The following is a 17779-nucleotide window of genomic DNA, read 5'->3' on the forward strand; positions in this document are numbered from 1 at the left end:
TGATAAGTTTCTACTACGCCTTTTAACATCGACCAGATAACAACACAATATGCTGTGCGTATACTTATAATAAGCAATTAGATTTACTACCTACACTTACTTATTTTGTAAATATTGTGTACTATCGCGTTTATAATGAAAACAAATCGCGTGGGCATTATATTTTTACTATCTCTCCTGTCATTATCGACCGGAGTATTATAACATGCATCCTTTTAATATCTCATCCTTTTTCACATAGGTATACGCCGTGCTCAACATTATAAAATTATCGAACTGACGGGTTCAATTAACCATTTTGTTGCTCTGATTGAATGGAGAAAATCCATTTAGAGTTTGCGAAAAAAAAAAAGAAACAAAACCGTAAAAACCAGTTCATTGGTTTTATATTTTATTCCATAAGATATTTTTCTTGTATGCACCACCGCTGTGATCCTAACCAAACTGAAAACCTGTTATTACTGTACACTATTTTTTTCCCTTGTAATTGGTCAGGCGGTCGGTTTATTTAAATCGAACCGGTCGGTCGCCGCTTTTTTCGTATGTTTACACAAAACTATCGTGACCATTATGCCCTTAAATTACGTGCGCTGGATTTAATTGTGGCTCGTGTACAAATTAAAATTAAAATAATAATAATAAGAAAAACACCAAAACATAATAAATAAATCAAATAGGACCACAGCTTGTGGTACCACTACGTATAATATAGTATGCACACGCGTATACGAACGGTGACCACCGCAGAGTTCTAACGACTAAATTAGGTATAATATGTGAGACGAACTGCATAGAAGACGTATTCGTCCGTTTTTCGTGCCCTCCGTTCGTCACCTTTGACTCCTCCCCTCCTCAGTAGTCGCGTTGACAAATCGACGTGCCACGTCGCATACAAGTGACGAAATGTAAATATTCAACCCCTCTATTGCTGGTGCTGTTTTTACTGCTGCTGCTGTTGTCCAGAGATCGCGAAAACTGATATAATTTATATATGTATATATTAAAACAAAATGCGAATACACGAACGATTACAGTGTGACGTGCGCAATACGTCCCGCGGACACAATCCAGCTGATACAATCCCGAATGAAATATGTTCAAAAAAAATAAATAAATATCTATATTTATGCATAGTTATTACAACATGTTTACGGATATAAGCGTAGGTCGTTGAACATTAATGCAGTCATTACTTTTAACGGTTCCGACTGGATATATTCTATTGTTGTAAATGTTGATTTTAGTATGCGTGTACTAAGTACATTACATACGCGTGTTCCATGTGACTAGATTACTGCAGCATATATTATTGTCCGGCGCACAATACAGTTTAATGAATACACGGAAAACGATTTATTTTATTAAAAAAAATATATTCACCTCGTAATAATATCGTCCTTAAGGCGTGCAGCAGTTGATTGATTTATATTCTATTCGGCTATATACATTTTATACTTAAACGGAATATTTTATGAAATCAGTATACTTCAGTCGTGTACGTCTATCCGTAAACTCTCGAGAATCTTTGTAAATATTATTATGTTGAGGTTTCATTTTTATCCCCCGACGTATAAAATGTTTAATATAATAATATGGTCGTCATACATATACTATGTTCGTGTTTTTTCCAGTGCGTTTTAAAAACGGTTATTCGTTTCTTATGATATAATTTAACTTTTTTCGAGATTTTTTATCCAATTGAATTCACGGCAATTGAAATTCGTGTTATATAAATATAAATTAATTAATGTTAATTTATTTTTTTTTTTGCTATTTTTTTCGTTTGATTGTTAATGATTCAAAACCATCAATAGTTAATAGAATTGAGAATCGAGGCAAATCGTTGCCGTAAATAACAAGTATACGCTTTATAATTTTTTGTGCCCGATTATCATCGCATACTTTTATTCAAATCTAAAATTACGTTTACTTAAGGAGTTCAGTTTATCTTTCAAATGGCTACGCGTTTACCTAAGTATATATATATTATTATATATTTACACCTGTTATACACATATTTGTTCAAGAAGAATATTAGGGGGCATCTGATGCACGTTATCGTATTCAAAATGCATTTTATCTGTTTAGTATGTACCGCTGTTGTAGTTAGAACGTCAGAAAATGTAGTTGGATTCAATCTCCGGATCGTATTGCCCACTTCGCGATCAGCAGGAAACGTGACCGAAAATAAAACACGCGCATAACAGCGTTAGACCATTATATTCCAATGCGGTTCGGAAACAAAGCTTCATGGCATATTTCACGCGCGATCATATAAGAAATAATAAATAAATTCGGGACATCTGCGCATGCAACAGTAACGTAGTCGGATAACTATAATATCATGTTATAAGCAGGTACAGTAAATCAAACTAAATAAACAGGGGTGGAAATTGAGCCTCACAACTTACAATAATCCTCTTATATTTCGTTCGCAGCGACTTGGATTCCTTCAACCCAACACACATTTGCTTACGACGCTCGCACGTATCCGTGATACGTGTCCCGTTTTCGCTGTGTTAATAAGAACTACAGTTTGTTATAGGCGGCATAACGACTGTATACGTTTAATCTGGACCAGCATATAAAAACGTAATACACAACGATATTAGAGTACGCCGTTTCACCTTCATTTTCCTACGATTTCCTTTCATTTTTTTTTTTTTTTTTTTTTGTCACCTTAATCAACATCATGGTGCACGGGTTGCACTTTGAACAGTGATATCACGAATGTGTGGTTATATGTTTGCAGCGCAGAAAACGGGCTGATTACAAATCCTCGCTCCCCCTAACACTACCGCATCTTAGTTTCTCGGTTGATCCCGAAAGTGCACTTCTCCGAGGAACCGCATTTTTACACGTATATACCGTTTATACCATACGTATGACCGTTGTTTTATTATTAACATTATTTTATATTAACAGGAATTTTATTTATAACTACGATATTATAATAATATTGACACCACCAGTCAAACGAATACAAACGTACTTACTTTATGTGTTGCAACAATTACTTCACCGGGAGGGAAAAACAAATTGACTCGGGGAACGGGCGGAGTAAAGAAATAAATAGAAAAATTGATAAAAAATCGATTTAGATATTTCATATGATTTTATCATTATATTACGGCAAAGTGTCCTTGTTAATATCACGCAAAAGGAGGGGCTAACCGTCGTCCACATACACACGGGTATAAGTGTAAGTTGTAGGTTGTATAATGATAATAATGTACATAAAACGCAGCGAGTGTGAGTGCGTAGGATTCGTTTGACCTCTGATCGCTCGTGGCAATAGAGTCTAAAAATAGACTAATTTATCTCGACCAGTGCTTCTCAGTTTTATTATGATTTTTTATTTCTTATTATAATTATTATTATTATTATTTTTGCGAAACCTTATTTGGTATAGTAACAGCAAGAGAGGATAGAGAAATACTTAAATTTTATTTGTTTAATTTTTATTCTTGTGATTGTTTTAAATGTATGTTTTAATTGTTGGTTTTTTTTTGTATTTACAGAATTTACATGGTGGTAACGCATCGTATTGAGTTGCTTTCAAAAATGGAGCTGTTGGTTTGCAGGTATGCCAAATTTTATTTAACACTATACGAACTTTCTTTGCTCCCAGCTACGTTTAATCGTTTCGACGACAAAATCAATAAATATTAATTACTTGTTGTCACGAAATACTATATTTATGGCTTAAATATTGTGTAACTTTTTTTTATAGGATCGTGCGCCTTGTTATTATTCATTATAATATTTAAATCCAAACGATACACTTGTTTTGAAACGAACGTACCTAACATATTTGTTCTTAATTATAAATTATATTCATCACCCGCCTCCGTTCTGTATTGTAATATAGGTGTGAGATGTGAGTGTTTAACGTATTCAAATATTATTTATATTTTCGTCTAACGAAATAATGTCATACAAATAATAAACATTTCTTATCACCTAACAAAAAACTACTGGTTTTTCTACCGCTCATAATCAGAAATAATTGAAATAGATTTGATGTGTACCGAGCTATTTATACATACATATATATAAATATATTATAATAACCATAAAATTGTGCTCGTGTTGGCCGCTAAATGTCCTCAGATTAGAAATGAAATTATTTCAGGATAACGCATAATATTCTATTTATGTTTCAATTTCAATATCGCACAATATTCAGTTATGTTTGTATTATTGTTCGTGAAGCCACACAGACCAAGAGCGTGCAGGTCGTTTGGATGGTTCGAATCCATTAAAATGTGCCGCAGTGTGTCCCAAAACTTAAAAGTTGCAAAAATGTTTATCATTCCGTAATACGTACGAAAAACAACACTTCGGTCTATCGACTTCAAGGCTTGTCGGGATGCACGGCCATAGCATATGTCTGTGTGACGGTATTATTTGAATAATGGTGTAACGGAATGGTTTCCGATTTCTACGGTCTGCTCGAAAAACTTGCATCATTACTAGATAATAAAGCTGTTGTACGTCTTTTTAATATACGCGTGCAATTGCAATGCGTAACATTAACCACTGTTCTTCCAAATTGTTTTGTTTAAACTGACATGCGGTGCGTATAACCTATCACAGTTGTCAGTTGTATTACCTACACGTACAAACACCATCTGCGCATGATAATATTAATGAAATATGCACTTAAAAAAGCTCAAAGAAGTTTTTAAATTTTTAATTTCCGATGAAGCGAACCATTCGTTTTGAAGATAAAATTAATCTTAAGTCAATTTAGTTCTCGCGTTGTTAATTGCTGACTTTCTCCCTCTCACTGCGTGTATAATACTCGTGTGGCCACCGGTTAGCTGCAACTGCTATCGGCATGTAGAGTAGTAATATTTTAGCGTAATTTAACATTATACTTATAGGTTCTGATGTTTCGACTCTTATATAATATGTTAATAGTAATATTTGTTTTTAATATACATTAAAGAATAACTCGCAGGCCATTTGAGGCACTTTTAAAAATAAACCTACATTTTGGATCCAAAAGAAATCACTGTAAAGCATATATATATAATATTTTAATTTAAATCTAAGACTACTATTTTCTTATAAGAATAAAAATACAAATTATATACTTTCCCTCATACTTAAAAAAAAAAAAAATTTCTGAATTCATAAAATTATTGATTTTTAATGTATATTTTTCCTGATTTTGGGGGGAGTTTACCCCCTCCACATGAATCCGCCACTGTATATATATATATATATTATTATCATTTCTATTTCATTAAAGATAGTTTTTTAGAGAATATATTGTTAAGATAACTAAGTCCCGCGTGTACTTATCTCGTTCTCGAACAATCTGTGTACAACAAGTGCTTTTTAATACATATAATGCATAACCCAAATACAATTCAATATCTAATTAAAATATTATAAATAAAAATTCGCTCATATATTATATATTATGGTGATCTGTTTAACTAACTACAGTTTATTAATCATGTTATGTAAGTTTAGGAAAAAATTAGATTTGTAAATGGTATACTACTCTACATACACATTTAGTCGGCAATATTTCTTTGTATATTCGTATCGAATCATCGGAATAATATAATGTGAAGTATGTACTTCATATACTTTTTGTTCATAGTTAATTATCAATTCTCAGTATAAGAATCATACCGATTTATGATACATTGTTACGGTTTCTGCGAAATCATCGGTTTTTATTTTTCTCTCATTACGTGTATACAAAATGCAAATATAATAATATGTCAATTATACGGTTAAACAGCTTTACGAGCGATGCTTTTGTCGAACGATATTTTTCGTTTTCTTTGTATTTTTACACGAAGTATGAGAAAAACGATTGCAGAGATGAACCGCAAACAACGTTGTTATTTCAAACATGTATTGATATCATCATGCTAAATATTATGATAAAACCACATAAATAATATCGCTAGGATCGATACCCAGACGCAGTGCATTTCGTCGCCGAACAATACCGATCTCTCACAGTCGTCCTCCTCCATCTTGCCGTGCATACGTAGGTTTAAATACGTAAAAACGATTTATCCGTTCCAGGTGAAATGCCGAACGGTCGACCGAAGGCGGCGCTTCTCATCCTGTTGCTCGCGTTGTATGTACTGACCGGTCCCGGGACGCTGGCGAATCACACCAGCAGCTCCTCTACCACTACCACTACCACGACCCCGAACACGACCACCACCGGTAACCTGCAATCTAACGTCACCAACAAGACCACCGCGGGTCCCGTGCTGCGGGAGCTGACCATCGGCTATCTGACTGCGGCCAAGGGGAGTCTGAACAACCGGCAGGGACTGTCGATTTCGGGTGCGCTGACGTTGGCGCTGAAAGAAGCGAGTATACCGTTCCGTTTACTTCACACGTTCCTCTACTAGCCATTGTTGGCCCGGGGTTGTCGCTAATAGTGTATGTTTTTTTTTTTTTTTTTGTTCTCTGTTTCCTGTGATTTTTTCCCTTTGCCGCGTATACAGATCGAGGAAGATCCGCACCTTTTGCCTAACGTTTCTTTGACGCTGCGATGGAACGACACGCATGGCGACACGGTGCAAGCGACCAAGATGATCACGCAGATGATTTGCGAAAAAGTAGCTGTTTTTTTCGGACCCGAAGGCAACACGTGCCATACCGAGGCAATCGTAGCGCAGGCGTGGAACAAACCTATGATCACCTACGTGAGTGTAACCGTTGTATATATATTATTGTTACGAGTGCGTGATGCGTACATTGTTACGCGGGGAAAATGCACCCTCGATGATGTGCAACAGGGAAGGGATAGAGAGCAAGAATTGTATCGCATCGAAGCATCAACTGTGGTCACCGAAATTAATTATGTTTAACCATTTATTGTACGTTGAGACTTGAACATCATATTCATCCAGCGTGTGTAGGATTGACGTTTTATTTAAATTATTTTTCTTGTAAATACGTAATAGTTTTATTTTATTTATTTGTATTCCCTTGTTTAAAACTTACAGTAGCTCTTTAGCTTTGAATCAAAGTCGACCTTTGAAGGATCTAGAAAGTATACTGCACCTCGACCCCATTAGATATACGCTCCGTATCGAATATATTGAGCATTAGATAAGCGGTCTGCGGAAAGGGATTTCCTATAGAAATATACCAATTTTCACGTATGACTAATGAATAACTGTCGTATTCCGACCCTGCGTTTGGATTGATTATTATTATGAAACACTCGGTTTACAACATAAATTTATAAGGATTACGACACCGGGCATTATTATTGTATTTGAATGTATTCGAATGTATTAGATTCAAACGTTATTAGAACCATCGCTCACATTTATGGCCTTCTCCTCGCCCTCCCATCGGTCCTGCGTCAGTCATGTCACTATGCCGGTTCGTCTCATCACAGTCCGCGGGTCCTATGCGGTCTTCAATAATCTATTAAATTACGTGAGGTACACTTATTGTGTATGCACGCGGACCGAGTGATATTGTTGTATACTTGATGTTCGTCTGGATCGTTGTAGCCTTTTCGTGTGTATAATAATTATTATATTTAAACGTATACATCATAATCATTAAATTCTTATCCGTTCACGTCATTTCTCATACGAAGATCTTATGTATTGTTGTGGCAGTTATATACATAAATACAACTTGGGATTTATTTTTGGGAGAGTTAATTTTTTTTTTTTTTTATTGGCATCACACCCGCAATAGCTTCACCCCTGTATTTTTTAATTATAAATCATAACACATTATATACCACAAAACATTTTTAATTCAACTTTTATTTCAAACACAAAATTCAAAAAAATAAAATAAATCTTACTTTTTAATTTGTATCTGAACCTATTATGTTGAAGATAGATAAATATTTAAGGAGGTGGTAGACAAATATTTAGGGAGGGGGGCTTAGCCGTAAAAGATTATATAGTGGTCCGTTACTAAGATGAAAATCGACAGTTAAAAGAAAAGCACCAACAACGTTTTCGTATTGTAAATAATTATGTACCTATTTCCTAATAAATTATTATGAAAATCGTGTTTTAGATATTACTTTATTTAATATAATTTCGTTGAGCCCTACTGTAAAGGAATCTTAGTCTTCTTTTTTCCGTTTTCACGAGTTTTTGATTCCTGTGAAATGTCTTACGGATAATAATAGTGGCGCCGAATGATATTGAAACAGCCAGTTCAAATAGTTACATTAACCAACTCAACCCTACCAATTTACCACCCTTTCAAATACCCAAACATTTTTTTTAAGCATCTATAAATAAACATACTACTTGGAATAGAAAACATTTATCAAGTAACTCATAAAATAATTAATTTAATTTTGTTAATGATCATTTTTTATTTATTTTTTAATAAATAATTTTCTAGGCTGTTCAATTAAATTACTTAGAGTTCGTGTATAGCGCTACTGGATAATACTTGTAGTTTATTACGTTGAACTTGGTATTTCAACAATTGTTGTTTGTTTTTTTCCTTAAATTTTTTAGAAACACTACTTTAATACACTATTTATTATCTTTATTTCCGTCTGTATAGTATTAATGGTTTTAAGAAATTGAATAGTTTTATACATATAGATCGATATTATAATGGTTACAGAATTAAATTTCATAATAAAGATCGACAATTTCAGAAAACTGATTGCTAATACCGTGATAGATGTTTAATAATATGATCACCTTCGCAACAAAAAAAACATTTTTTATCCATTTATCTATTAATTTGTTTATAACCTTAGTATATATACTATATATACTATATATATATATATATATGTATAGTATATTATACTTTACTATAAATTATAATAATATTATGATATAGTATATATTATTATTATTATTATTATTATTATTATAATGTGCATGTTTATAAATTATACAATTAATGAGTTAAAATGGTAAAAAGCAATTACGTTTGACATGACGATTTTTTTTTTAATTTATAATAATATTAATCTTTTTCCATTTTTCTTCGCCACGCCTATTCGGATATGTCTTTCACAATAACAGTTTTATATTTTATTTATTTTAATTACAAAAAATAATTTGATTTTAATACTTAAATATCTAAATCTCAAGGTCTTGGTTTGAAGTTTTTCTTTAAACGTGATATAGATATGATCGAGACACTTAATATAATAAAACTGCTGAAGTATATTATTTAATACAATAATATTATAAAATGACGTGCGGGGTTACAGAGTTAAATCTGCTTGATATTTACTTTCGATGTTACCTCATTTCCATGTCTAAAATTTAAATTGCATCTCTTAAAAATTATTACAATTATAATATTTATTATTGAGTGTTCAGATACTATAATAACTCCATTCACGAATTATTTTAGAAATGTTGATTGTCTAGTCACGAATTCAATTAAGGATTTCTACAAACTTATCACTAAAACCCTCTTAAAATTTCAAAGTTGACTTATTATTAGGTATAGAAATATTTTTATTTATTTTTTTTTTTTTTTTTGCATAGAAACTTAAATAATGAAATGTGATTTATTTATTTTCCCTTATAATTGTTAAACTTTTATTTGAGACATCAAATAAATCAATGAATATAATGAAAAAATTATAAATATGAATACATTCCTATAAGTATTTTAATTTAAAAATATATCATATAATTAAATTTATAGTTTCCTATGTAAGTCAAATAAATAAATGTATATATTGTAAACACAATAATAACATAAATAAAATAATGAGAAATAAATTTCAAGCTCCATTTCTAGTATACTGAACTTAGCAGGTATCCTTCTAAAATTGGAAGACTACAATTCGCACTCAAATTTAAGTTAAAACTAGTGCTGTTATCATCATATTTGAAATACATACCAAATATACAAAAATAAACGTTACATCTCATTCTCAATAAGTTTAAGGTCTCGAATATCATCTCATCAAATCATTCAGTAATACCCTCCCCCGGAATTCACTTTATTAACAGCATAATGAATCTGTCAAAACTTAAAATATATTAAACTTACTAAAATACCAACAAATTTTACACAATCAGATGAATGAAAAAATGTATATTAATGCTTTAGAAATCTAGGCAAAAGTAGAAGTATTGGTAATTTAGGATGAAGTAAAACATTAATACAAGCTCCCCAACATACGAATATATTTAATTTTTACTGTGGAATCATATGCAATCCTCAAATCCATATATCATCCATTGATTTAAAAAACTATAAAAGCTATAAAAAACAATTACGTTACTTTTTTACGCAATTAATGATTATACAAATAAAAAAAAACCTGCTTTTATACGTATTAGAAAACAAATTTTGTATTAAAATATGTTGGTATCTGGACATTCAAATATCGAAAGAAATTATGAGATTGCAGATCAAGCAGCCAATAAATGCAATGATCAACCCTTCAGCGTGAACAATTCAGATAATAATTAGACGTAATACCTCTAACTATTACTTATGCAACCTCCAGAAAACTGAAAATCTTCATTTACAAAATTGCACGAATTAAAGAAAAATGTAGATCCATGTCCATTTACAATATAATTAATCAGAAAATTATCAAGTTATACTTACTACACTCCTCATAAGTCACAATAACATTTATTTATTTCCACAGCCACTTAATGAATAAAAGTAACTCCCAAATATGCTTAGCTTATGAAACTCAGATAATCGTCGAAAACATTATGACAGAATCACACCTCTCAGTCGAAATTCAACCTCACTCGCAATTATTATTGAATTTATAAAAAAAAAAAAACCTAAAATAAACTAGAAAAAAGTCATGTAGTAAATAGTTATTATCTATAAATTTACATTGTATATTATTCTCTCGTTTCTCTATTTGTACACGCCATATTATATCTTACTACAAAGTATCATAGATCTAAGACTTGTGTAAAAATACATTTATAATAATATTAGCATTCAAATCCACGTTTAAATTTACGATTTTCATTATGTTATTAATACTTGTATTTCCGATGAAATATTATATTATGAATTACTTTTAAATAAAAAAAAAAATAAATAAATACATTTATAACTATTAAATTTATGATTTTCATATATATAAAATGTTTAGATTTTTAAATTAAATATCGCCAAGATTTATAAAAGTATCTATACTTTCTTTCAATGTATGCAAATATCACTATTTCATATTGTGAAAATACCATTTTTATCGATATTTATGTACAAATGTTTATTACATACGTTGTATGTTATGTATGAAAACAATATTTAAATATTCACTCGAAGCAAAATTTCAATTCAAATTTTAATCAAATTATTATGAACATTATAGAAATTATGATTGATAATTCGTTAAAAAGTATATGACATTTATATACGATACTTACAAATAAAATCATGTTTGTGGTGTTACATATGAAACACAGTATTATCTATTTATGATTATTTATGAAATGTCATATATATGTATATATACATACGTATTTGTTTCATAAAATTATTTTATTTTGAGTTGTATTGATAACCTCATCTCTCACTGTTGCTTGTTTCAAACCGATAAATCCTTGGAGGCTACGATCATATACAAAACTAATAATTTTATTAATACACTTTATCCGAACAAAGTCATATTAATCAAGTATTAATAGAAAATACTTTTTATTTATTTGATAGCTATGTTACTAACAGTATTATTTTATAATCTCTGCATAATACCACTCTACAAAAATTGGTTTTCGATATTATTTCATGTTTCAGTTATTATATTAATATTATATTACCTAGATGTATATTTCATGCTATATTAACTACTATATGTTTTATTCTGCAATTCTAAGAATTATTAAGGGGGCATCAAATTCTCATGGGTTAACTCTTTCTAACACACGCACAACGTAGAAAATTTGCGTTCAGTAGTTCAAATGTAGTGATGTTAAATTAACCATTAGAGTAAACTAATCTCTAATGATACTTTAAGAGAAAAACATTTTCTGAGTTTTGTTGGTTGGTTTTTTCTGATTTTTTAATTTTTAAACGAGTTATGAGTTTTTTCAATTGTTATATTTTACATGCTCATAACTCGCTTAAAATTAAAATATCGGAAAAAACCAACCAATAAAACACAGATTATATTTTTCCTTTAACATTACATTTGAATTACTGTACACAAATTTGCTATGTTGTACGTGTATCAATTTCTTATTTTCAACGAATCAGGATTATAATTTTGAAAAAAAAAAGGAGAAACTATTTTATTAAAATTATGTTTATAATAAGAAAATTTAGTAATATTTACACAACACTTTCTAAATCATAATATTCATCGTCTAAATTATTATTAAAATATTCGAATACCTACTACATACACGTATATTTTACGGTAAAACGGCGAAGAAACAGGTTTCGTACAAATTAAAAATTCGATGCCTCTCAGAATTGAAAATTTGAACGAAAATTGAGCATTCGGTATTGTAGCAATGATATGATTAAATTACATTAGCACGTGTACGGAGATTTCATTTTTTGTCTCTGATGACGTCTGAACGACTACGAGGTGTCCTGTCAAAGTCACCGAAACTGTGAACCTGCGTGGTCTGGTGTCACATTATTGTTCACAGATTTTTTGATAAAGGGACATAGGCGTGCACATGATTTATGCAAGGTATAGAGTATGCAGCTGTATACCACGAACACAGAGTTTTGTTTCTAAAATTACCAAAAATAAATAAAAAGCATAAAAAGTTGATTTTTAAATTTATATTGATATAATTTTATGTTACATTACTATATAAATATTATTTTACTTTTATAATCAATCCCATACATTTTTATTAATTTTTGAAACACAAATAATATATAAATAGTTTATACATAGAAATAATTGCTTAGCCTGGAATATTATATTTGTAATGCACGACCGGTTTCAAATTAAAATGCAAATATTACAAATATAATAATACTTTAGGCTAAACATTTATTTATTTTATTTATTATTTTATATGTACTAAATATTTATATATTCATTTACGAGTGTTAATAATTTACTAATTTTTTTAATTTTATTTTTTTATTATTTTATTACTAATGTAATAACGATTTAATGTATTAACGAAATCAAGAAGTATTATGCTTCAAGAGAGATTAAATAGCTTAAAGCTTTTAACTATAGAGTAATAAGTAGCTATAAATTTAAATCTGGAAGACATTATTGATGATTTAAAAAACTCAACTGAACACAAAATTGTATTATGATCATTTATAATTATTTATTCAATTTATTTTGTTTGTTCATTGAATTATATGACCATGTTTTTGTTAATTTACACTACCTATTTAAATATATTACTCAAACTTTTTCAATTGATATATTTCATTTTTTTTTTCGTAATTTATTTTAAATTTTTATTACAGAGACAGTTATAATAATAAAGAAATGGCTTTTCGGTCATTTTTTTTAAAAAAAAATTTTAAATTAAACAATAATTGTTTAAGTATACACACACACATATTTTTACAAGGATTTTGAACGCTAAAAACAACTTTCATTGGGGAGAGAGGACAGCCTTTTGCATACCCTGAAAAAAAGGTCTGTGCATGCATATGCGTATAGGGATCGTGTACGAATGCAGGCAATGGAATGTTTTACTTGTATCTAATGCTTAACAGATGAAGAATTTGTTATTCGCTAATAAAAATTACCGAACTATTCGTGAATGGCATATATGGTTCGACTTTGGACCAAGTACCGTCACAGAATAAAGTTTCACGTCGGAGCGAGAACGTGAGGTCCGACAATTCTTAGACTAAATAGTAGTTTATTGCGTGCGGTTACTTTATGTATAGTTACTTTTGCTGCGCTTCGGATTGGATACCGCACTAGAACTATTGATCGTCAATAAATATTTTTCCAAACATTCGTAAGCTTATAAAAAATAAAATTGTGATTCTAAAGACGAGCTATATTATTGTATAAATTATGGATCGTGGTTAAAAGCTCACGGATGATAATTTTCATAAACAACCGATAAAACGTTTAGAAAAAGCCGATCATTCGCGATATTATATTTTATGTACAACTTACTTACAGCTTAATAAAAAAAAAAAACAGACTTGAAATCTCAAGCGATAGAATTGTGTCGTTCGATTGAGTTGGATTTATATCACTTTTACCGAGTTCCCATGTGCCATCATAATTTATACATGTATTACCTTCAAGTTTCTCCTTATCACCACGCTCCTGACGAATTTCGAAAAATCCTCCCTTCCCACGATTACGGTTCAATAAATACCTTTTGAACACAACTTTGCGCCCCTTCGCAATGCGTGGCTTCCCAGCGGATGAGCGCATTTCGCCACGCCGTACGGTCGGTACACTTTTACATTTCTTACTTCTTTACTTCACGCGCCGGTCGTGTAATCGCGTTTGTTTTCCAATCGCAGCCCAAACGCGCGTGTGACATGCATGTCCGATATTATAATGCGCATGCACATCGTGTGTGTGCGCATTTTACGACGTTTGAACGGCACACGCGACGGCGTTTAACATCTCGTAGAACCACGGCCAAAGTCGTTAACAGTGCACAGGAGAAGAACGTCAAGTACGAATATTACGAACTGTTTATGGTTTATTATTGGTGCGCGTTTTGTAGACACTTTTTACGTACGTACGTAAAAGTGGGAGAAAAGTTGCCTCGTCCGCGCGCGGACACACGGGGAAATTTTTGTTCCGGCTCGTTTTATATTTACCATAATATTACCATCAAACATTCTTGTGCCGCGTTAACACTTCGTTGTTATAAACTCTATTTTTCCCCCCTCTAACCGTATCCGACCATGTCTGTCATATCGTTCCATACAAACGCGACGCAATGTTAATCATTATTTCCGAACATTTTAACGACAATCAAACCGAAACAATGTACATACACGTATACGTCCATATGTTATTGTGCTGTTGGAATGGCTTTTTTTTCACGTCGAGGCACTGTGTCGTGATCACATTTATATACAATTTTTAAACCATCGCCCGTCGACGTTATGCAATCGGTTATGATCGAATTGTCGTTATATACCCGTGGGGAAACACGAGCGTCCGCGTGTTAGATAGGGTTTCACTTCAAAACTCCACACGCCTTCCAGGAGGTGAGTACCTTCTAGACTCCTTTTTTTTTTCGCATTCTAATTTAACGTTAGTATCGCGTGTCGTAAATTCCACCACGGCGATTACCTACCATCAAACGTATACGCCGTTTGTAAAGGCACACGCGGACATTTGCGCGGAAAACGGTTTTCGCATATTATTATTGCGCTCGCCCCCGCCCTCGCGCCGCCGTATACCGTGTATCGTTCGTAACGTGTACAGGGTGGGTAGGTGAGTGATTCTTTTGAACTCAAGGTTGCGGCGCGTGTGTACGTGTGCGTGCGTACTTTACGACACACAGGTCGACCGCGGTTATGTAAATTAGCGATTAAAAAAATCTATACATAGTGTTTTAATGTGTGTTTAGGCTTTTTCCAAGGACGTTGGCTTTGTCGTCCCGCTATAAATAACCGATGACGAACGTTCGTATGTACATTCCGTTTTTCTTTTGTAATCGGTTTTCCTTCTCGTCGGGAAACCGTCGACCCGCGCGGCCACCGGCCGTCCATCTTCATTACGCCGCGCGTAATATGTTTGAATTTCTGTCGACCGATATTATAGTTTCCTCCTTCCCCCGTCCATTATTGCTGTTATTACACCTATGTCACGGCCCAGTCACGCCCATTAAGATGCGTAATAATGTTGTTATAATAACACGTATTAAGTGTACTATATTTTGTTCTCCGTTCAGTGACGGACAACAAAATAACAATAATATGAATAACAATATGTGCTGGGCTACGATGCCGTTTCGACGTTTTGGTGTGCGCGCGTGCGTTATTATTATTATTATTATTATTATAAGGATTTATGTGACTCGAGTTGTTGTCGCGCACTACGTACTAAATCCATGTATACAATGACGAAATTGAACATATAATAACGCCAGTGTGAAATCGGTCTATGGATTATGAAACGCGTTCTAGTGTAAAGCGAAGTATATTGCTTGTGAATCTTCTTGTTGGCGAAAACGATTAAAAAAAACCTGTATAAACTCATCTTAAATGTTATGTAGTTAATACGAATACAACATAATAATACGACCTCATCGGCCGTCCCCGCGTTCCGCCGACCCTGTCTACGATGTGACCCTAAAGTATAGGGCCTATTCGGTCCTCGGACAAATGACCCGAGAACACTTTAACATTATTGAATCATGTCAATGCATTTTATAAATGACATTAATTGTGAAATTACTTTACGTCTAAACTTGCAGAAATCGCACGGATATCATCGTTCCCGTGTAAATTTAAAAATCGAATTAAATCTAATATAATCTTATTCTCGTCAGATACAGGTTTTTCTCCCCATCCGTTTTTATTTTATTTTAATGTTAAACGACTAAACAGTAACATTGTCATTACATATGTTCCAAACATAATGATTACGATAGTTGAATGATCTTTACCTTGAATTTTTTTTTTTCTGTAAAATCAATATGTCTATACACCAGCTATATTGTGTGTTATCATTTATCGTGGTCGCAGGTTATTTAAAACTATTCCCGTGATGGTACGCTATTCCGATGGCGTGTGCCATGGATATATCTGCACTTCTTGCGCTTGATGCTTTCACACCACTGTTGGTACTTATTTACTTATTAATCATGACAAACTATTGTTTATTAAATTACAGAAATGTGCCGATTACAAAGCTTCGGGAATACCAACATTTGCCCGTACAGATCCTCCCGACACTCAGGTATAAGAAATTCGACGGCAAACCCCGTAAAGATGTATAAAAAAATAACTTAGAAACGTATGTAACCCCGTGTGCGTGGGCTTGATAACATTTCAGATCACCAAATCGATTATATCTCTGTTGAGGTATTACAGTTGGAAAAAATTTAGCATAATCACCGAGGATTCGATGAAGTCGGTTGCGGAGTCTTTGAAAATACAAGCGTTGAACGCTAACATGACCATCAATCATTTCGAGACAATATTCGAGTACCACAAGTGCTGCGAACAGAACCAGAAGTGTTGTAACGAAGCGCCCTGGTACTCCTTGGCGCAGGAGACCATGGTCAACACCAGAAGTACGATCGCGTTCAATATCGCGGTATCGTTTCGCAGTGTTAATGCTCTAATATTTTTTATGTGTTCGTTTAGTTTACGTGTTTTTTGGTACCCCAAAATCGTTAGTCGACATGATGGCCGCAATGCAATCCCTACAACTGTTCGACAACGGCGATTACATGGTCATCTACGGAGACACGAAGTTCAACTACGGCAAAGACTTTCGGCAATACTTATGGAGTAATATATATTCAATATGATATTATATTAATATTGTTATTATTATAATTTTGTTCATTGTCCACAAATATCTTTTCGTCACGCATATATTTATATTTTGTCTAGAATTCACTTTTTTTTTTTTTTTTAAGATGACTATCGTGCAGGAAAGAGTTTTATTGACATCGGGAACTGTTTAGAAGAAAAGAATTTCCTTAAACGAGCCCGTTCACTGTTGGTCGTCGTTTCCTCCCCACCGTTACCAAACGAATATGCAGTTTTCTCGAAAAAAGTATTAGAATTTACCAGCAAAGATCCATTCAAATTCCCGACGCCGGAAGTATTCAAAAACGTATCTTACGCCAAAGTAAGTTTTCGATCCGTTATTCTTATAATAATTTGCATTTTGAGATTATCATCGCTACGA

At 32.4% G+C, this 17779-nt stretch overlaps 1 protein-coding gene across 2 annotated transcripts in view; it reads left to right on the forward strand.

The window, feature by feature from the left end:
• The window catches only part of LOC112680284 (receptor-type guanylate cyclase Gyc76C-like), a 44710-nt gene that overhangs the window by 20889 nt on the left and 6042 nt on the right, over window positions 1–17779 (forward strand). Inside the window, exons 3-9 of one of the 2 annotated variants that reach the window (XM_025550324.1) lie at window positions 3522–3584; window positions 6058–6353; window positions 6492–6692; window positions 16751–16816; window positions 16913–17153; window positions 17227–17373; window positions 17505–17719. In XM_025550324.1, coding sequence (XP_025406109.1) covers window positions 6063–6353; window positions 6492–6692; window positions 16751–16816; window positions 16913–17153; window positions 17227–17373; window positions 17505–17719 — 1161 coding nt within the window. In that variant the 5' untranslated portion in view covers window positions 3522–3584; window positions 6058–6062. Of the gene's footprint in view, window positions 1–3521; window positions 3585–6057; window positions 6427–6491; window positions 6693–16750; window positions 16817–16912; window positions 17154–17226; window positions 17374–17504; window positions 17720–17779 lie in introns of those variants that run through there. The other variant, XM_025550325.1, reaches the window with a different exon arrangement.

Source organism: Sipha flava, unplaced genomic scaffold, assembly GCF_003268045.1.
Source record: "Sipha flava isolate LNK unplaced genomic scaffold, YSA_version1 176_pilon_pilon, whole genome shotgun sequence".
Lineage (NCBI taxonomy): Eukaryota > Metazoa > Arthropoda > Insecta > Hemiptera > Aphididae > Sipha > Sipha flava.